We start from the raw sequence: 22,788 nt of genomic DNA on the forward strand, positions 1-22,788 counted from the left end.
CCAGGCTCTTTCAAAATCACATCTTCTCCAAGAAGGAGGCCCTGACTAACCTCTCATTTCCCTACCATATTCCCCCTCCCTTCTGCATTGCCTACGCACTTGGATCTGTACCCCTTAAGCACCTGGTTATTCACACCAGCCCCATGGGACTCATTCATTCATTCATTCATTCAATCGTATTTATTGAGCGCTTACTGTGTGCAGAGCACTGTACTAAGCGCTTGGGAAGTACAAGTTGGCAACATATAGAGATGGTCCCTACCCAACAGCGGGCTCACAGTCTAGAAGGGGGAGACAGACAACAAAACAAAACATATTAACAAAATAAAATAGAATTAATATGTACAAGTAAAATAGAGTAATAAATATGTACAAACATATATACATACATACAGGTGCTGTGGGGAGGGGAAGGAGGTAAGGCAGGAATCAAGTACATAACCTTACAGTCTGTTCCTTTCCCTACCTATAATTTATTTTAATGTCTGTCTTGCCCACTAGAATGTAAGCCCCTTAATAATAATAATAATTATTATTATTATTATGGTACTTGTAAGGTGTTTATTATATGACAAGCACTGTTCTAAGCACTGGGGTAGATACAAGGTACTCAGATTGGACACAGTCCTGGTCCCACATGTGGCTCACAAATTAATCCCCATTTTACAGATGAGGTAACTGAGGCTCAGAGAAATTAAGTGACTTGCTCAAGGTTACGCAGTAGACATGTGGTGAAGCTGGCATTAGAACCCAGGTTCTTCTGATTCCTAATACAGTGCTCTGCATACAGTAAGCACTCAATAAATACAACTGAATGAATTCTTAGGCCCTTGCTCTATCCACTAAGGGATCTTATCTAAGAACGCTATTGTATCATACTCTTCCAAGTGCTTAGTATAGTGCCAATGATTGATTGATTGAAGGCTTTTGATGAGTGGGGATACATTAGCAGAACTATTTTTTAGAAAAGAGTTGCAGGTAGCAGAGTGAAGCTTGGGCTGGAGATAGGAGAGGCAGGAAGGTGTGTGAAGAGGATGATGCAGTAGTTGAGGTGCGTGGCTCAGTGGAAAAGAGCATGGGCTTGGGAGTCAGAGGTCATGGGTTCTAATCCTGGCTCTGCCACTTAGCAGCTGTGTGACTTTGGGCAAGTCACTTAACTTCTCTGTGCTCAGTTACCTCATCTGAAAATGGAGTTTAACATTGTGAGCCCCATGTGGGACAACCTGATCACTTTGTATCCCCCAGTGCTTAGATCAGTGCTTTGCACATAGTAAGTGCTTAACAAATACTATAATAATAATAATAATAATAATAATGGTATTTCTTAATTGCTTACTTTGTGCAAAGCACTGATCTAAGCACTGGGGGATACAAGGTGATCAGGTTGTCCCACGTGGGGCCACAATCTTAATCCCCATTTTACAGATGAGGTAACTGAGGCACAGAGAAGTTAAGTGACTTGCCCAAAGTCACACAGCTGACAATTGGCAGAGCTGGGATTTGAACCCATGACCTCTGACTCCAAAGCCTGTGCTCTTTCCGCTGAGCCACACTGCTTGGACCAGTGTTGTAGTGGCTTGAATGAAAAAGAAGGGGTGGATTTTAGAGATGTTGTGAAGATAATAACAACAGGATTTAATGACTGACTAAAAATGCAGGTTAAAGGAGAGAGACCAGTCAAGGATAATGCCAAGATTGTAGGCTTCTCAGCTAGAGAGGAATGTGGTGGCTAATGTATGAGAACGCTTAGTTGTACTTCCCAAGCGCTTAGTACAGTGCTCTGCACACAGTAAGCGCTCAATAAATACGATTGATTGATTGATTGAAGTCATATGGGAGATGGGGAGGTGCTGAATTGGAAGGAAAAATAAGTTCAATTAAGATAGTGATGGGATATTCAAGTAAAGATTCATTGGCAAGAGTACAAAATATAGTTTTGGAGGAAAGGTGAGGAGTCAGGGCTGGAGATGCCTAGAAAGTAACTCTTACATGATGATTGAAACTGAGAGTGATGTTTTTTTCCTGCATATCTCCCAAATCTGCCCTTTCCTCTCCACCAAACTGCTACCGCCTTCAGAAAAGTTCTGATCTATGGCATTAGTCTCCTCGCTGGTCTTGCTGTGGGCAGGTAATGTGTCTACTAACTCTGATATATTGTACTTTCTCCCAAGCACTTAATACAATGCTCAGCATATAGTAAATGCTCAATAAATATGACTGATTGATTGGTCTCTGAGACCCTCATCCCGCCAATCTATACTATGCTCTGCTGCATGGATTACCTTCCTGAAATTTCAACCATATCTCTTCCCTCCTCAAAACATTTCACTGGCTGTGCATATTAAGCAAAATTTATATTTGTCTTCAATGCACTCCAACATCTGGCCCTCCCTTACTGATCTGCTTTCTTCACCCTCTGTTCTCAACTCACATACTTCATGCTGCTGCCCAGATTGTCTTTGTCCAGAAACGCTCTGGGCATGTTACTCCCCTCCTCAAAAATCTCCAGTGGCTACCAATCAATCTGCGCATCAGGCAGAAACTCCTCACCCTGGGCTTCAAGGCTCTCCATCACCTCGCCCCCTCCTACCTCACCTCCCTTCTCTCCTTCTCCAGCCCAGCCCGCACCCTCCGCTCCTCTGCTGCTAATCTCCTCACCGTACCTCGTTCTCGCCTGTCCCGCCATTGACCCCCGGCCCACGTCATCCCCCGGGCCTGGAATGCCCTCCCTCTGCCCATCCGCCAAGCTAGCTCTCTTCCTCCCTTCAAGGCCCTACTGAGAGCTCACCTCCTCCAGGAGGCCTTCCCAGACTGAGCCCCTTCCTTCCTCTCCCCCTTGTGCCCCTCTCCATTCCCCCTCATCTTACCTCCTTCCCTTCCCCACAGCACCTGTATATATGCATATATATTTGTACATATTTGTTACTCTATTTATTTATTTATTTTATTTGTACATATCTATTCTATTTATTTTATTTTGTTAGTATGTTTGGTTTTGTTCTCTGTCTCCCCCTTTTAGACTGTTAGCCCACTGTTGGGTAGGAACTGTCTCTATATGTTGCCAACTTGTACTTGTACTTGTACAGTGTACTTGTACAGTGCTCTCACACAGTAAGCGCTCAATAAATACGATTGATGATGATGATGATGATGATGAACTCACCATGTTAATTCTTCCCAAGTCAACTTCCTAGCTCCAATCTCTCTACTCTACTTTTTTATGAGATTTGTTAAGTGCTTACTATATGACAGACATTGTATTTAGCACTGGGATAGATACAAGCTAATCAGGTTGGACACAGTCCATGTTCCATGTGGGGACGAAAGTCTCAATCCCCATTTTACAGATGAGAAAACTAAGGCCCAGAGAAATTAAGCAACTTGCCCAAGGTCACACAGCAGACAAGTGGAGGAGCCAGTATTGGAACTCAGTTCCTTTTGACTCCCAAAGCCCATGTTCTATCCACTATTTCCAGTCTTTTGCTCATTTTGTTCCCCTGGCTTGGAACTCCCTCCCTCTACCCATATTCAAGTTCTTCAAAATTCCATCAACTCCACTGTATTGTACTCTTCTAAATGCTTAGTACAGTGCTCTACACACAGTAAGTTCTCAACAAATGCCATTGATTGATTGATAGGACCTAATTTTACTTGAGGGGCATTAGCCACTTCATTCTGAAACCCATGTTCTTCTTGCAATGGATGGTGAGCAGTAAGCATTGATAGAAGAAGACACAGCCAGACATCTCATACTTTGAACAATACAAAATAGCAAACCAGATCTTAAAGTAGATCTTTAGCCTAAATGGTGTATTTTAATTAGCTACACTGATCTGAATAATCAAATCCTTACTAACTTGCTTCTTCCCTTGGGGTGGTGAAGATAACAATTGGTGCTATTTCAACATGAAATACAAAATTTCAGGAGGCTTTTTTGGCAGCAGGTCTCAGTTGGAATTTATAGGTTTCAAAGAGTGTATTACTCTATAAGTGCCCAAAGTAAACATATGCTTTTTGCCAAACTAGTGACCCAGATAAAGACAACTGACTTCTCTTGACAACCAACCTGCCCATTAAAAGTAGCAACATCCTAATCTAAGCCCTTCCCATTTAGACAGAAAAAGTAAAATCACAGACTATATCTCTATAGCAGCTCCCATGGCAGAGGGAGGCCTCCCTTACCTGGCAGTGTCTTTGAACCTGGTTTTACAACAAGGCCACGGGCCCTTATAATTTCCACCTCCAACTGTCCCTTTTTGTCCATCATGCCAACCTGAATGTCACCTACAAGATAAAAATGGAACACCTTTTAGTCTTAGATAAACATCAAATCAAAACCCACTGAATAAACACTATTTCATTATCGTTTTCAAAAATTTTACATCAGAGCTTTCTCCCGTAAAACATAGGCAACCAAAAAGATCTCTGTATTCAAGAGCACAGTCAAAGCAGTTTGACACAAATGTGTCAATGTAGTCTACACTGAATAATAACTCCAAAACATTTCACTTGTGCTTAAAAATATTCTTCCTAAGGATATTTGGAAATTGAAGGGTTGTGACTTGAAAGGCATTAAAAAATGCATAATGAAGGAATAATGAGCAAAAAACTCTTACCCATCGATGGAGTTGCCAGAGTTTGGCGTCCCACCAGCTGAGCGGGTCCAAGGCCATCCAGAAAATCACTGAATTGACTGTCGGAAGCCAACCTCACCCCAGGGAAAATCAAACTAAAGGTAATGGAATAGATAAGGTTAAAGTTGGAGTCCTCATATCTGCACTTCCTGTATCATTATCATCAACAATAGAGAAGCAGCGTGGCCTAAGGGATAAAGCTTAGGCCTGGGAGTCAAAAAGACCTGGGTTTTCTGCTGTGTGACCTTGGGCAAGTCATTTAACTCCAGGCCTCAGTTACCTCATCTGTAAAAAGGGAATTAAGACTGTGAGCCCCATGTGGGACAGGCACTGTGTCCAACCTGATTAGTTTGTATCTACCCCAGCGCTTAGAACAGCACTCGACACATAATAAGTGCTTTACAAATACCACGATTATTATTATTTATTTCATTTCAAACTGTCAGGTATGAATGAAACTCCCCCAGAGCCAAGATGGTCTCCCTTTCTTGGCCACGTTTCCTGGGATTGGGGGAAGGAAGGATAATTCTCAAGCCTGTCTCAGGTCGACCTGTATCCTCTCAGCAGTACCATAAAATCAACACAGGGTGGAGGAGACTGATCTGTAGTGGCAAAAACAATGAGCAAAAATATACACTGTCATGCACGACTGCTCCATTCTAGCTAGTGTTTGCATATTTATGAACAATTCAGATGTCAGAGATCTATGTGCTTGAGGCTAGAATGTCACTTGTGCCTAATGTTCTGCAAATCTCTAGATTTGCCCCTTCCACCTGATTAATAAGCAATTTCTACTCCAGTACCCAATGATATAGCAAGATTAGACCCATGTGGGATAGGGATTGGGTCCAATTTGATTATCCTTTATTGACTCAATCAATCCATGATAGTTATTGGGGACTTACTGTATGCAGAGCACTGAACTAAGTGCTTGGGAGTACAACACAATAGAGTTGGTAGACATAATCCCTGCCCATAAGGAGCTTACCTCCAGTGCTTGGCCTATAGTAAGTGCTTAACAAATACCATAATTACCAAAGTTCTAGTCCTACCACTGGATTGGCAGTTGTTCACTTGTGTGAACTTGCTTAAGTCTAAATTGCAAAGGCTTAGCAATGCTCCCTCTGAGGTCTCCCGCCAGCCCCCGTCAAACCTACCCCGTCGGAGTTTGCAAACAAGACTCTGAGCTGACAGAAACGTCCCTTTGGCCACCAAAACCTGTTTGATCCTTAAAGTGTTTGTTCTTACGATGATTCCCCTCTAAACTGTAAACTCCTTGTGGCCACAGGACAGGTCTAGATTGTACTGTCCCAAGGACTTAATACAATGCTCTGAAACCAATAAGTGCTCAATAAATATGAATAAGTGATTTTCATGGTTGAAACTGCTCATTGCTATTGGCTTTGTAAATACGCAGGTTTTCAGGGTGTGTCATTTCTGTATTTTAGAGAAGCTTAAGTGGGGCAGAAATCATGTTTTTTTAATCAGTCTGTCAATCAGTAGCATTTACTATGTGTAAAGCACTGTATTAAGCACTTGATATTGTACCACAGAGTTGGCACACATTCCCTGCCCACAAGGAGTTCACAGACTAGAGGGAGAGACAGACAATAATGACACACTTTACTTTTTACATAAAATGACTCATTGGATGGTCGCCAGTGTCCTGCATGTTGAAAGCACCTACAAATTGGCTCCAAGCTGAATAAAGGAGGCTTTTTACAATGTTTTCTTTCCCCTTAGAATCCTTCTTCACTAATCCATGAAAACCCATCCAATCACTGCAAGTGACTGAATCCCCAACCTGAGATTGGATTGACACATCATAATACAAGAGAAGAGAAAACCGTGAGCCCCATGTGGGACAGCAACTGCATCCAACCTGATTAACTTGTATCTTCTCTAGCACTTAATACAGTGCTTGACATATAGTAAATGCTTAACAAATACCCTAATTGTAATAGTAATAAGTAGAGCAATTTAAACATTTGAATTGGTATGAGAAACATAAAGGAGAATGTTGTTATACTGTCAACCTATTGACTAATCCCCTAATCCTAAAAGGTTCCCTGTTTACTTGGTGGCAAATCATCATCATCAATCGTATTTATTGAGCGCTTACTGTGTGCAGAGCACTGTACTAAGCGCTTGGGAAGTACAAATTGGCAACATATAGAGACAGTCCCTACCCAACAGTGGGCTCACAGTCTAAAAGAACATACTAAAGATGATGATGATGATGGCATTTATTAAGTGCTTACTAAGTGCAAAGCACTGTTCTAAGCACTGGGGTGGTTACAGGGTGATCAGGTTGTCCCATGGGGGGCTCACAGTCTTAATCCCCATTTTACAGATGAGGCACAGAGAAGTTAAGTGACTTGACCGAAGTCACACAGCTGACACTTGGCAGAGTGGGATTTGAACCCATGACCTCTGACTCCAAAGCCCGGGCTCTTTCCACTGAGCCATGCTGCATCTCATAATAGTATTTCTTAAGCGCTATGTGCCGAGCACTGTTCTAAGTGCTGGGGGGTAGATACAAGGTAATCAGGTTGTCCCACGTGGGGCTCATAGTCTTAATCCCCATTTTCCAGATGAGGGAACTGAGGCCCAGAGAATGAAGTGACTTGCCCAGAGTCACACAACAGACTAGTGGCAGAGCCAGGATTCAAACCCATGACCTCTGACTCCCTAGCTTGTGCTCTTTCCACTGAGCCATGCTGCTTCCCTATCTATGTGGCCTCAATAGAGGATAAGTATGACAATTTTTGGTGGGGTTTTTTTGGTATTTATTAAGTACTTACTATGTGCCAGGCTCTGTACTAAGTGCTAGAGTAGATACAAGTTTATCATGCTGGACATAGACTACGTACCACATGGGGCTCACAGTATTACTCCCCATTTTATACGTGGGAACTGAGGCACAGAAAAGTTAAGTGACTTGCCCAGGGTCAAAAAGCAGAGAAGTGGTGGAGCTGGGGCTGGAACCCAGGTCCTTCTGACTCCCAGGCCTGGGCTCTATCCACTAAGCCTTGAAAATTCACTAGCGTACAACTGAACTGAAGAACAGATCACTAAGGCACTGTAGTGCATTGTAGTGGGAGAGAAGAGAACAATAATAATGGCATTTGTTAATAATAATGATAATGATGGTATTTGTTAAGTGCTTACTATGTGCAAAGCACTGTTCTAAGCACTGGGGTAGATACAAGGTTAAGCACTTATTATGTGCCAAGCACTGTTCTATAAAGGGTCTCCACCAGTGAAAGGAGAACAATAATAACAATAATTATGGCAGTTGTTAAGCACTTTCTTTGTGCCAAGCACTGTTCTAAGCACCGGGGCAGATACAAAGTAATCAGGCTGGACACAGTCAGTCCCTGTCCCACATGGGTCTCACAGTCTTAATCCCCATTTTACAGATGAAGTAACTGAGGCACAGAGAAGTGAAGTGACTAGCCCAAGGTCACATAGCAGACAAGAGGTGGAGCTAGGATTAGAACCCACACCCTCTGACTCCCAAGCCCGTGCTCTCTCAATTAGACCACGCTGCTCCTCACAGGGTCGGCCCTCCATTGCAAGGAACTGTTACTCACTTTCCCTCTGAGCTGTAGCTGTTCATGCTTCCATCGGTGGATTCTCTGCTTGCTTGCCGAGTCATCCAGTTCCTCATCTCCACAGCCAGGCCCGTCTCAGTACTTCTCTGGACGGTGCTCCGTTGCTTCTTACCTCCAGCTTCTGCAGAGACACAAACCAACAGGATGATGGGACCACCAGAAACAAGTCCTAGCCAGAAAGGAAAAGGACATCGAGAGCCTCAGGAGAAAAATCTCTTAATGATGCTATCGAAGGAAGTGTTTAAACCTATAGTTTTAAGGGGGTAGAAGTCTGGTAAAAGGAAAAGATATACTATTTTTTCCCAGTGTATAATACCCCAAATACCTGTGCAGAAAGCAAATCTAATAATAAAGAAATGTTTTGTCTACAGGGAGATGTTAAAATGAGAGATTCCCTTCTCTCTCTCTTCCTCCTTTTGCTGCAATGAAAGAACTGAGCCATCAAATTACTAAGATTTTAGGTAAAATAGTCTCCAAGTGTCTATTGTTACTTCTGTAGGTAAAAACATCTTTGCCTGATAAGATAGGGAAACAAGCCAAAATACAAATTATAAGATCTCCCAATCTTGCACTATGAAAAACAACATTTTCAAATTTCTCCATTGCAGGAGAGGGAGCAGTTCTCAAGAGCTCCAGAGGAGAAAACAACACCTTTTAAGGCTGATAAAGTGAAGATGCCATAGAGCATAATAATAATGATAACAATGCTATTTGTTAAGCACTTACTATGTGTCAGACACTGGACTATGCACTGGGGTGGATGCAAACACATGGAGTTGGACACAGTCCTTGTCTCTTCTGCAAATGTTGTCTGTACACTGGGGTTCAATACAGTGCTAAACACATAGTAAATGCTTAACAAATACCACAATTGTTGTTATTAAGTTATGCCCCCCATAAATCCTGCTCCCTGAACTTCATACTCATCAAAACTCTTCATGGTCTAAAGCCGGTGGTAAAATTGGCAGTCTTGCTCAATTAGGGTTTCGGCTGTTTTTTAACCTTTTGCTCCCCATACTTTAGAGGGTTGAACTTCTGAGCAAAGAAATGCTTAAGAAAGGTAGTTGGAGGAGGGAGAAGTGAGTCGAACTTCAGGTCATTTAGAAAGAAAACGAAAAAACATTTCTAAAAAACATTAACAAAGCTTGTAACTATGAAGAGGGCCCTAAGGCCTGCACATTTTCCCTGCCTGGTCATTTTGTTTTTATTCTTGTCATTCACCAGTGCTAATTATCCTCGGCTGATGGATTGTGGAACTACTGAATTTTTATTATGTGCTTTAGAGATGGAGCTCCTGAGGGCTTCTGAATTTTACCTGCTATGCCCTTCTCCAGCATTTTAATTCAGTGCTTTGCAAAAGGAAGGCTCTCAACAAATGATGATGTGAATGCTACCAGACAGGCTATGAACCAGGGCCCCAAGGCTGATACTCCTGTGTTACTATTTAGTATTTAGTGTGGCTACTACGGTATGATGAAGCTACAGTCCCCTCGTCAGGAATGGCAGACTAGCCTCGGCCCTCAAACTTTTTTTTTTAATGGTATTTATTAAGTGCTTACTATGTGTCAAGCCCTGTTCTAAGCACTGGGATAGATACAAGACAATCAGGTTTGACACAGTTAATATTCCACCTAAGACTCACAGTCTTAACCCCCATTTTACAGATATGGTAACAGAGGCACAGAGAAGTGACTTGCCCAAAGTCAGAGAGCAGACAAGTGACAGAGATGGGATTAGCACACAGTAAGCGTTCAATAAATACGATTGAATGAATTAGAACCCAGATCCCTCTTACTTCCCAGTCCATGCTATCCACTAGGCTATGCTGCTTCTCAAACTTCAAGATCAAGAACTTATGTGGAAGAATCAATCAATCCTATTTATTGAGCATTTACTGTGTCCAGAGCACTGTACTAAGCATTCAGAAAAGTACAATATAACAGAGTTGGTAGACACATTTCCTGCCCGTAATAATAATAATAATAATAATGGCATTTGTTAAGTGCTTACTACGTGCCTGTCACTGTGCTAAGTGCTGGGGGTGGATACAAGCAAATCAGGTTAGACACAGTCTCTGTCCCATGTGGGGCTCACACTCTCAATCCCTATTTTACAGAAGAGGTAACTGAGGCTCAGAGAAGTGAAGTGACTTGCCCAAGGTTGCACAGCAGACAAGTAGTGGAGCCAGGATTAAAACCCATGACTTCTGACTCTCAGGCCCGTGCCCTATCCACTATGAGTTTACAGTCTGGAGGGACCTTACTAGTTGGGTTAAATATACTCAAACAGGTAGATAGGATGGGTGGGGTAGGTTCTGTTTTTAGATACATGAAAGTGTAGGCATTACAACTATTTCTCTGAAAGCCTTCAGTTTGAAGGGAAGCTTGACTTAAAAAGTATTCATGTGCCTACTGAATGCAAAACACCGTTATTAGGCAGTTGGCAGACACCACCTAAAACAAGACACAAATTTCTTGCCCCCAAAGTGCTTACAATCTATGACAGAACACAGGCAGAGCAAAATTATTTACAAATAGTGGCAGGAAGAAAAACCAGTATATAATAGGCATTTCAAATGTCTGATGAAACAGCTGAATAAATACTTGAATGGAATATACAGTAGTGCCAGGAACAGCTTTTGGAAAGGTGTACAAATACCTGAACAGATAACTGAATTTTCAAATAAAGATCTATGTATATATACAAAAGCATAAGAGTCAAATACATAAATATTGAGGGTTGTGGTGGGTTGAGGCACCTGTGGGGGTGTGAATTAATCATTGAAGGCTTCTTGGAGAAGGCTGGATTTTAAGAGGGTTTTGAAAATGGGGAGAGCTGTGGTGTGGCATAGTTAGGGGTTGTGGTGCAAAAGAAGTTCCAGGCTGAGGAAACAGCATAAGCCAGAGAAGTTGGAGATGGAAGAATCGAGACCGAGGTCCATTTAGAAGGTTGGTTTAGGTGAAACGAAGGTTAACAGAAGAACAGCCGGTGAAGAGAGCTGATTGGTAAGATGGGAAGAGCTGGAAGCAATCCTCCAGGCCAATGCTGATGAGTTTTTCTTGATGCAGAGGGAGACGCGCATCCATTGGAGGTTTTTGAGAGACGTGTGTTTCACAGAAATGAGCTTTGCATTTGCGTGTCAACAATACCATTATCAGTTGGTGCATCAGCAACAGTCTTTTTTTTGTTGTTTTTTATGCTATTTGTTAAGCGCTTGCTATGTACCAGGCACTGTACTAAGCATGGGGGTAGATACACGATAATCAGGTTGGACACAGTCTTTGTCCCACATGAAGCTCACAGTCAATCTCCACTTTACAGATGAGCTAACTGAGGCACAGAGAAGAGACGTGAGTATCCCAAGATCGCAGACAAGTGGCGGAGCCAGAATTAGAACCCAAGTCCCCCTGACTACCAGGACTGTGTTCAATCCACTAGGCCATGCTGGATAAAGCGATACTTTTCAGTCTTTTGGGGCCCACGACTAATTTCAAAGATGAGCTCTACATTTTCTCTAAAGGTTTATATATGCCTTGAACGCAACTGACAATTCTAAAAGTGGAGATCACATATCAAATGGTCTAAAAAAAACTGTTTCAGTAATGTAAAATGTCACAATGTGGGCAGGGGGAGAGAACTGCTTAAGGAACTTGGGTCTCGAACCCTAAAACCTGGACTTTACTTCGACACCCCAAACTAGGAACTAACTGAAAGCTCTGCACAGTAGCCCCATTTATATTACCTGGCTCACCTCCTGGGAGACCAATTCAAATACAGAGATCCTGCTGATATCCAAAATAGTACCTTGTTTAGATTAGCACTGCAGAAGCTTCAGTCAAGACAAGAAAAGTAAGACCAGACATTTGGATTTGAAATCCAATGCTACTAATTAACTGAAAGTCAGAAGGCAGATCAGTGATTTCCAACCTGAGGCAACTGAGCATTAACTTATTTAACAAGCTGGCATGTGGCTTGTAAAGGTCTTCTAAGAGCTAATTCCACCATGCTTTCTAGTGTCAGCAAAATCCTGCCCCCTACCTCCGACCCCCATTCGTTAGGAGTACCAAGTACTGATTTTTCCACCTTCTCAACCTTTCCCCACATTAGAGATCAACTGCCTTTTCGTCCAGTTCTCCAGTTTGAAGCACAGTGAGGTTAGGAACCTTAAGGCAAATTTACAGATTTTTTTTTAACAATTTGTAATCATTAATAATATACTTTATGGCAATCATATTTACTGAGTGTGAAGCACTGTACTAAGTGCTTGAGGGAGTACAACATAACAGATTTGGTAGATGTTCCCTCCTCACAATGAGCTTAGTCCGTCAATAACAAAAGGCATAAAAAAAACCCTAATGGAAATACATTAACATTGTTAATAGAAGATTTTTCTAAAGTGTAGAGCTTAACAACTTCGTGTACAAATAACCCTTTCCTGAAGTACTTTACCTTACTTTAGCAACGACAGCATAATTTCAAGAACATCACAGCCAATTCTCCAGTAGGACTATTAAAAGCATTGATTTTGTGAAATTACTGCTACTCTCAAATGAAGAAAGAGATATAAGAGAAGAGAAGCATTCCCAAAGAGAGTTTTGACAGTGGAACCACATACCTCTAATGGGGAACCCCAGGAATGAATGGGCATCCAAGCTCCTGACAGTTACTGAATGCTCACTGTATGCAGAGCTCTGTATTAGGTGCTTGGGAGAGTACAACTGAACAGAGTTGGCAGAAACATTCCTTGCCCACAGAGGAGCACGGTTCCTTTGAAAGGACTCATCACCACAAAGAGCAAAATCCTAATGTGGCACCATTCCCAAGCACACTGAAATTTAACTCCTGTGTTACAAAAAGAATAAACTCTGCATCACAAGAATCGCAATCAATGGTATTTACCCAGTGCTTACAGTATGCAGAGCAGTCTACTAAGTGCTTGGAAAAAAACAATGCAATAGAATTGGTACACATGTTCCCTGGCCACAAGACCTTTTCAGTGGTAGGAAAATCGGAATCACAATATAACAAAAGCAACAGCAGCAACAACAAAAATAATAATAATAATGGCATTTGATAATAATAATAATAATAATTGTGGCATTTATTTAGCACTTACTATGTGCCAGGTGCTTGAGTAGATACAAGGTAACTGGGTAAAACACAATCCCTGTCTCAAATGGGGCTCACAATCTTAATCTCCACACAGATGAGGTAACTGAGGCACAGAGAAGTGAAGTGACTTGCCCAAGGTCACATGGCAGACAAGTGACGAATCCAGATTAGAAACCAGATGCTTCTGACTCTCAGGACCATGTTCTATCCACTAGGCCATGCCAGCAATAGGAGAATGAAGACTGGCCCTATATTTGCCATTTGAGACTATGTCGGCATATGCATTCTCGGGCCCAAATTCATTTCTTATCCAGGACTCTGTGGTGAGTGAACTATTAACTTACTTGAACAACTTTGACCAGTCATGTGAATGTAGAATCCCATGAAGGAAAAGCATCAAGACTATTCATGCTTTCATCAATAGCTAGATGAACACAAATATAAGCTATGGAAATACTTTAAATAGCCTGAAAAATGAAGGGCAAAACCTGACAGTTTCATTTTTACTGTTCTAGTGTCTACAATTTTATATAATTAAAATTAATAGAACTTGACAGCTGACTCCAAAATTACTTCAGAGCTTAACTGGAATCGAATCATTAAGACAGGAACCCAAATCGTTGATGAAACCGAGAGCTACAAAACTATGAGTTGCTGGCAGAGAGTCATCTGTCTGGTTACAAACTATAAACTTCATTCTCTTTCCAAAGAGAACAGTTGTCATTTTCCATTGCTCTTTATTTTGGTTTTATCTGGTAAAAGGTCATAACTATGTACCTTAAAAATATCAGACAATTTCCATATCAGAACAGTAAATCCTGAATATATCAGAATAAATAGCATTAGAATTATTTACTTGGATATGCTGTGGAAGTTGCAAAAAAATAAAAATGATTTCTGCCGAGTTTATGACATCACTTTAGGCTACTGCAACCAAATGTTTAACAACAGCTAATATTTAATCCTGTTTCCTTAATAATTCTGTTTGCTATCAATAATCTAGAGGTGAACAAAAGATTGAAAGGAGGTAAAAGAAAGATAGACATATAAATATAAAAACAACACTCCATACCAGGATCAAATGGTATGAAGCACTGGATTTAAAAAGAACACGCTTCACACTCCAAACTCTTTTGTGACACTGATTTGCTTAGTGTCCCAAGACGACTAGCGCTCAATAAATATGACTGACTGACTGAATGAATGACTACTTTAATTCATTCATTCATTCAATTGTACTGATTGAGCACTTACTGTATGCAGAGTACTAAGCACTTGAAAAGTACAATTTGCCAACAGATCGTAGTAGTAGACTGTACTTCTAGACTGTGAGCCCATCTTCTAAACTGTGAGCCCATTGTTGCATAGGAGGTGTCTCTGTTGCCAAATTGTACTTTCCAAGCACTTACTACAGTACTCTGCAGTAAGCGCTCAATAATTATGACTGAATGAATGAATAGTAGAAATAATGGAATTAGAGATGTGGGGGTGTGAGGACTATTAGAAAAAGTGTAAGCCAAGGGGACAGAAGACCAGGGTTCTAATTCTGATCTGCCACTGCCCTGCTGGGTGCCCATGGGCAAGTCACTTAACCTCTCCGGGCCTCAATTCCCTCATCTGTAAAATAGGAAGATACCTAATCTTCTTATCTCTTAGATTGTGAGCTTCATATAGAACAGTCACTGTCTGATCTGATTACCTTGAATCTACCCCTCAGTAATTAACATGGTATTTGACACCTAGCAAGGGCTTTAGCAATTATTCTTATTATTATCAAGTGTCGTTGAGTCGTTTCCAATTCATAGCAACTCTATGGATATATTTTTCTCCAGAACATCCTGTCTTCTGCCATAATCCATAACCTTGCTAATGGTTCTTCTGTTATTGTTGTTATGGTTTCTATCCATCTAACTGTTGGACTGCCTCTTTCACACTTCCAATGCCATTACTCAATCAATGGTATTTACTGAGCACTTAATGTGTGCAAAGCACTTAGGAGAGTACAACACAATAGAGCAGGTAGAGAGGATCCCTGCCCACAGGGAGTTATTTATTGAGCACCCACTGGGTGTGATGCACCTTTCTAAACTCTTTCTAAGGATAACAAACAGAAGCATGAGACTATAAGCTCATGGGGGAAGGGATCATGTCTACCAACCCTACTGCAGTGTACTTACACAAGCATTTAGTATAGTGTTCTGCACACAGTAAGCAGTCAAGTACCACTGACAGACGTGTTCCCTGCCCACAGGGAGCTTACACTCTGAGGGAGAGAAACAAAAACATAGTTACAGATAGAAAGATCAGGATACGTGTACAGTTGAATATACATGAACAATGTGGATGGCACAACCATCCTTCCTGTCTCACAAGCCCACAACCTTGGTGCTATCCTTGACCCAGTCTCTCATTCACCCCACATATCCAATCCATCACCAAAGCCTGCCAGTCTCACCTTCACAACATCGTCAAGATCTGCTTTCCTCTCCATTCAAACTGCTACGTTAGTAAAATTACTCATCCTATCCCAACTGGATTACTGCATCAGCCTCTTTCTGAACTCCCAAACTCCTGTTTGTCTCCACTTCAGCCCATACTTCACTCTGCTGCCTGGATTATCTTTCTATGGAAACATTCAGGGCATGTCACCTCCCTCCTCAAAAATCTTCAGCCGTTGCCTATCAACCTCCATATCAAGCAAAAACTTCTCACTATTGGCTTCAAAGCTCTCCATCACCTTGCTCCTTCTTACCTCACCTCCCTTCTCTCCTTCTACAGCCCAGCCCGCATCTCCACTCTACTTCTCTACATCTTATACAACTCCACTCCTCTGGTGCTAACCTTCTCACTGTGCCTCGTTCTCACCTGTCTAGCCCCCGACCTCTGGCCCATGTCCTACCTCTGGCCTGGAACACCTTCCAAGAGGCCTACGTTCCCAGACTAAGCCCCCTTTTCCTCAGCTCCTCCTCCCTTCCACATCACCATGACTCCCTCCCTTTACTCTCCCCAATCCCAGCCACACAGCCCTTTATGTACATATCTATAATATTGTTTATTTATATTGACACCTGTTTACTTGTTTTGATGTCTGTCTCCCCCCCTCTTTAAGCCTATTGTGGGCAAGGACTTTATCGCTGAATGTACTTTCGAAGTACTTTACTTAGTACAGTGCTCTGCACACAGTAAGCACTCAATACCTATGACTGAATGAATGACTGAATGAAAGGTAGAGATAATGACTTATGTGCTAGAGGAGATGAATGGGTTGATGGGGACAAAAGGGAAGAAGGGGAAAGGGAAAGGTTGAGAGGGCATAGAAGAAAGAAGAAGAAGAGTGTGAACTGGTGGTCTCCTGGCATTGGGGCATTATTCAGTAAAACAATGAATGAAAAGTGTGCATATAGAAAGAATGCAGGTGGTCTACATTTTCAGTCCCTAGCTAGACCTGAAAAAGGCACTGTTTTACTAGTAAGCACAGTGAAACAGTAGGGGATACCAGGATACTACCAGGTAACAAAGAAAGACATATCTCTAATTTGTGTCCTCTCTACAGTACTCATTATTTTTAAGCTCTGTATACAAACGCATGACATTTTGTGAATCAAGTTGTTCATTTATTTATTCAATTGTATTTATTGGGCACTTACTGTGCAAAGCACTGTACAAAGCGCTTGGGAATGTACAATACAGCAACACATTCCCTGCCTACATGTTGCCAATGAGTTGGTTTTGCATGAATAATTCTAGTAATGTTTCGAAAGTGTTTTCCTTTATAAATCCTTTTACTGTTTGAATTCATTTCAACCTGCCAAGAGTATGTTGAACTTGCTTCTAATGCTGCCCAGAAGCCATCAGTACCCTTCCCCATTTACGTTCCTTTCCCCTTCCTCCTATCTCCTGGTTCAGCCAGGAAAGCTGGTAAAATCAATCAACCATATTATTGAGCAATTATGTGCAAAGCACTGTACTAAGCGCTTGGGAGAGTACAACAAAATGGAGTTGGTAGACAAGTTCCCTGCTCACAACGACCTTACAGTCTAGAGGGAGAGACAGACAGACTAGTACATCAGTCTAGCGGCTTACCCCTGCCTCACTGGCATAATTGCTGGACAGCAAAAATATTTTGGCCTCCCCTTAGACTGGCTCGAGTCCCTGAGACTCCTTAACAGCGGAGGGCAGCTCTTGGTCCCCCACTAAGTTGGGAGGGAACTGCCCCAGCAGCAGACACCCAAGGGGGATTAGGTGATCTGGCACCCTGTACCCGCATTTGGAAATCATTTGGAAACCAAGTATCTAAAATCCTGTGCACCACAATCAATCAACTGTACTTATTGAGCACATTCTGTGTGCAGAGTACTGCGCTAGATGTTTGGGAGGGTACACTATGACAGAGTTGGTAGACATGTTCCATGCCCCTAGAGAGACTAGTCAGGGTGTTATTTTGTTGAGTGCCTAAGTCAATGCATAGTTGGAGGCATACAACTACTTTTTTTTTAATGGTTTCTGTTAAGGGCTTACAATACGCCAGGCATGGTACTAAGCGCTGGGGTAGATAAAAGACCATAAGTTTGGACACAATCCCTGTCCCGCAAGGGGCTTACAATCAATCCCCATTTTACAGATGAGGTAACTGAGGCACAGAAAAGTTAAGTGACTTGGCCAAGGTCCCACAGCAGGCAAGTGGCAGACCAGCATTTGAACCCATGTCCTTCTGACCCCCAGGCCAGTGCTCTATCCAATGAGCCAGGTGCTTCTCATCCAGCTGCCTGCAGCCCACCTTAAGTGGTGCTGCCTGCAACTGGAAGTGAAAAGGGAGGGAACCATACACAGAGTGGGTACAGTCTTCTAACAGACCACACTCATGGAGCTGAGATCCTGCCCCAGATTTCAAACACAGCACACAGAGAGCAGTTTCTGGGGTTTTATGTTGACCCATTCTGGGTGAAACTGGACTTATTTTTAACATATACATTTCTCAAGCACTAACAATGTTTTATACATCTGGCAGAACTCAGAACACAGAACCAAGATTGGAATCACAATCCCAAAAGATTTAGCTTAAAAGACTACACACCCAGCATCAAAAGAAGTTATCTATTCATACTTTGGATTTAAATTAGGCTGTTCCAACAGCATTACTCTGAAAAATACTGCAACAAAACTTAAAAAGAACCATTTTACTACATGAGCTCAGCTGAAAACGAACTCAAGAAAACAAAACATCCCTTGCTCTAAAATGAATGAAAATTTTCCATGTGAAAGATATATTTATAAAAAAACAGGACCCTAACCAGCTAATAGACTTTCTTTATTAGTCTAGATCTCTTCAGAGGGGAGATATGACTCTTTACTAGTCCACATGAGGCAACCAACTTGGCTTGGGGGAAAGCAAATGGGGGCAGAAATTCTTAATTTCTTCTTACTTGTTAAAAAATGTAAGCAATATAGTCCATCTATACTTCAATCATTTTTTTATCCCATCCATTCAATATTCTCACTGGAAAAGTAGGAAAGGGTGATCTTGCCCAGATTACTGTTAAATAGATGCTTAGCTGGTTCCCAGGGTCAGACCTAAAGGTTAATAACCTATAGTTGGCTGTCAGCGGAGACGGAAATGGGAAGAGAGCTAACGGTGTGAGAGGGCTTGGTTGTCAGTCCAGTTCCATTCAGTCTAATCATCGTAATAATAATAAAATTAAACAATAATAATGAAATTTGTTAAGCTCTATGCATCAAGCACTGGACCAAGCACTGGGAAGGTAATCAGAACCCACATGGGGCTCACGGTATTATAGAGAGGAGAACAAGTATTGACTCCTCATTTTGCAGATGAGGGACCTGAAGCATAGAGAATTTATGTGACTTGCCCAAAGTCACACAGCAGACAAGTGGCAGAGCTGGGATTAGAACCCAGACCCTCTGACTCCCAGGCCTGTGCCCTTTCCATTATGCCACATTGCTTCAGCAGTTAACTGAACAGTGGAATCAAGAGCAGGCTCTTCAGGTCTGCAGATGAACTAAATTAGACAGAGATGTTAACCATTTGGAAGGCAAGAACAGAATTTACAGTGATCATGCTACAGTGAAACAGGCTTCTACAAAACCTGGATGGCTATCAGTAGGGACAAATACAAGGCAGCCCATCTATGGATAAACCACATAAATACAGAATGGAAAAAGTTTAGTTAGCACCAATACAGAACAGCAAAAATGAAGCTGAAGCATGGCTCAGTGGAAAGAGCACGGGCTTTGGAGTCAGTGGTCAGGGGTTCAAATCCCAGCTCCACCAATTGTCAGCTGTGTGACTTTGGGCAAGTCATTTAACTTCTCTGTGCCTCAGTTACCTCATCTGTAAAATGGGGATTGACTGTGAACCCTCTGTGGGACAACCTGATCACCTTGTAAATTCCCCAGCACTTAGAACAGTGCTTTGCACATAGTGAGTGTTTAATAAATGCCACTATTATTGTTATTTTAAAAGCCAATAAGTAACTGAGATATAGTAACACAAATAGAACATGTTTGGACCAGAAAGAAATTCTTATGCAAGACTCTGCATTGGTCAGTCTGTTGGGTCACTTTGTGGAGAAACCTAGAAAAAAAAATCCACAGACAGGTAACAAAAATAATTGTAAGGACAGCATATAGATCCTGGAAGAAAATGTTAGAGGAGTTGGGTTATTATAGCCAAAAGACGTAATAATACACTTTAAGTGATGAAAGGCTTTTAAGAGAATACCAACCAGGGGTCCTCTGTGTCTGAAAGCTCCAAACAAGAAGAAATGGGCCTTAATTACAACAGGGGAAAGTTAAGTTAGTCATAAATAGGAACTTCTTCACTCTTAAGGTCCTGAAACAATTGGCCAGGCTATGGAGGGAGGCTGTGTGGTCTCCATCTCTGCAATCATTAAAAAAAAGAGAAAAAAAATTGACAACCATCTTTCAAGGCCCCTTCTAGCTATGCAATTCTATTAACGGAGGGACTATAAACAAGGATAAGATTGCTGTTAAAGTGTTAAATTTCCTTCAAAGGCAGAACAATGATTAAAAAGGAGCACGTCTAATATTTAGCTTGATAAAAATTGCTAGCGTTCCTATTGGTAGGTCCAATTCAGAGTCTATCACCTGGGATTGCAAATTTGCTACTAAAACACAACTGTGGGCTTATAAAATATTCTTGATTTCTGGGATAAAAACTAAATTTGGAGTAGGTGGGAATCAATCAATCAGCAGTTATTACAGAGGGTGAAGCACCCTACTAAGCTCTTAGGAAAGTACCACTAAAGTGAAGGTATCGTCTCTGACCTCAAAGAGCTCACCAAACTTGTGACAGACTGACAAACAAAATCTCTTTTTCAAATAGTGTACCTAGAGGATAAAATCGTAAGTTTGCAAGTACCTCAGGATGTAGTGACAGAAGTAGTAAATGGACAACCAAATGAATAGCCAAATAACTATTACATAGATAACTGCTGAACACGGGACTTAAATTATTATTTTATTTATTTTACTGTACCTATTTATTGTATTTATTTTACTGTACCTGTTTATTTTATTTATTCTACTGTACCTATTTATTATTTTATTGATTTTACTTATACATATTTGCTACTCTATTAATTTTATTAATGATGTGCATATAGCTATAATTCTATTTATTCTGACAGTTTTGACACCTGTCTACCTGTTTCGTTTTGTGGTCTGTCTCCCCCTTCTAGACTGTGAGCCCGTTGTTGGGGAGGGACCATCTATATATGGTGCTGACTTGTACTTCCCAAGCGCTTAGTACAGTGCTCTGCACACAATAAGTACTCAATAAATACGATTGAATGAATGAATGAATAACTGAATGACTGGCTGTTCAGTGGATGTGGATGTGACTGGAGTATTATGAAATTATTCAGGGAAGGCTGCCTAAAATCCTCTACAAAGCCTGACTACCCAACACCTAATTTGGGAAAATGGAGACACTTCCTTCTCCATGGGATTACCAAACAAAATTCTAACTTGAAGAAGAAACACATAATAGAAGTGCTTATGGGTCCCATTTTTAAAACAGCCTGATGGTAAAATGATCAATATCACTTTTTTAGGATTTTCTCAAGGAATAGCAATTGGAACAAACACATCAAACCTTATTTCATATACAAGTGCATTTGACTCCATTTTCTCAAGTGTCACAACAGAAAATCAAGTGGGCAGAAAAGATCAAGAAGAAATGGGATTCTGATCTTTCCAACAGTTTTCAACAGCTCCCACTCCTTAGTTGAGATATGACATTTCCCCCTTTTTGCTGATGTCTCTTTTGCTACTTACAAATTTAATCATTAAATTCAGATTTACAGTGGCAATTCATCCAGTTGTCAATTGCCCTGTCCCTTATGTGGTTCTGACAAAGAGCACTAAGGGCCTTTATGTCTGGTTCTTATTTAAAGCATCCAGTATCCTTATACCTCAGGGTTCCTTTTGAAGAGGCACCCCTGTTAATAGGGATTTGGGAGGCTCTGGGTTAAACAGAAGGCGTTAGGGGCCCGACCTGAAGACAAAAAACTCTATGTTCAGTTGGTCTCAGAAGGGTACAAAGCTCATATTCTAGACTGTAAGCTCGTTGTGGGCAGGGAATGTGTCGGTTTATTGTTGAGTTATACTCTCTCAAGCGCTTAGTCTGCATATAGGAAATGCTCAATAAATATGACTGAATGAATGAAAAAGGTGGAGATGACATCCCACCCTGATGCGGGCCCTGCATATTGTGTGTGATGTCACACACATCCAGGTGTCTACTCTGCAAGTGCTATCGTGGATTTGTTGCAAACACTAGCTTTTGTTCAGATGAAAGCTCATGTATTTGGCAATGTACCATCAAAATGTAATCAAAGATGTAGTTTTCTTCATAATTAAGATCTTTTGATGCTGGGGAAATCTCCTGGTGGCTGGCTAAGAACAGCAATACTCTCTTGTTCAATATTTATTTCTTCAAATTGCATAAGCATAAGCAGCATGGCTCAGTGGAAAGAGCCCGGTCTTGGGAGTCAGAGGTCGTGGATTCTAATCCCAGCTCTGCCACTTGTCAGCTGTGTGACTTTGGGTGAGTCACTTCACTTCTCTGGGCCTCAGTTCCCTCATCTGTAAAATGGGGATGAAGACTAGGAGCCCCACATAGGACAATCTGATGACTTTGTATCTCCCCCAGTGCTTAGAACAGTGCTTGGCACACAGTAAGCACTTAACAAATACCAACATTATTATTATCATACGAAATGTCATTCTGACTGTCAAAGACAAGCAGTTTTAGTCTTCACAGCAAGCAATAGATGTTGTGCTATCTGCCCGAAATTCGCAAGCATATTGGCATTTTTTTTTGTACTTGTTAAGCACTTACTGTGTGTCTCCCAACTGGATTACTGCATCAGCCTCCTCTCTGA

General features: G+C 41.5%; 1 protein-coding gene across 46 annotated transcripts in view; it reads right to left on the reverse strand.

Annotated features, from left to right (window-relative positions):
* The window catches only part of RIMS2 (regulating synaptic membrane exocytosis 2), a 748,658-nt gene that overhangs the window by 8,616 nt on the left and 717,254 nt on the right, over nucleotides 1–22,788 (reverse strand). For all 46 annotated transcript variants that reach the window (XM_038744900.1, XM_038744915.1, XM_038744888.1 and 43 more), the window contains 3 exons: nucleotides 8,231–8,372; nucleotides 4,617–4,729; nucleotides 4,183–4,284 (listed from right to left, as the gene is read on the reverse strand). In XM_038744900.1, the coding sequence (XP_038600828.1) occupies nucleotides 4,183–4,284; nucleotides 4,617–4,729; nucleotides 8,231–8,372 (357 nt within the window). The remainder of the gene's footprint in view (nucleotides 1–4,182; nucleotides 4,285–4,616; nucleotides 4,730–8,230; nucleotides 8,373–22,788) is intronic.

This window comes from Tachyglossus aculeatus, chromosome 4 (assembly GCF_015852505.1).
Source record: "Tachyglossus aculeatus isolate mTacAcu1 chromosome 4, mTacAcu1.pri, whole genome shotgun sequence".
NCBI classification, from domain to species: domain Eukaryota; kingdom Metazoa; phylum Chordata; class Mammalia; order Monotremata; family Tachyglossidae; genus Tachyglossus; species Tachyglossus aculeatus.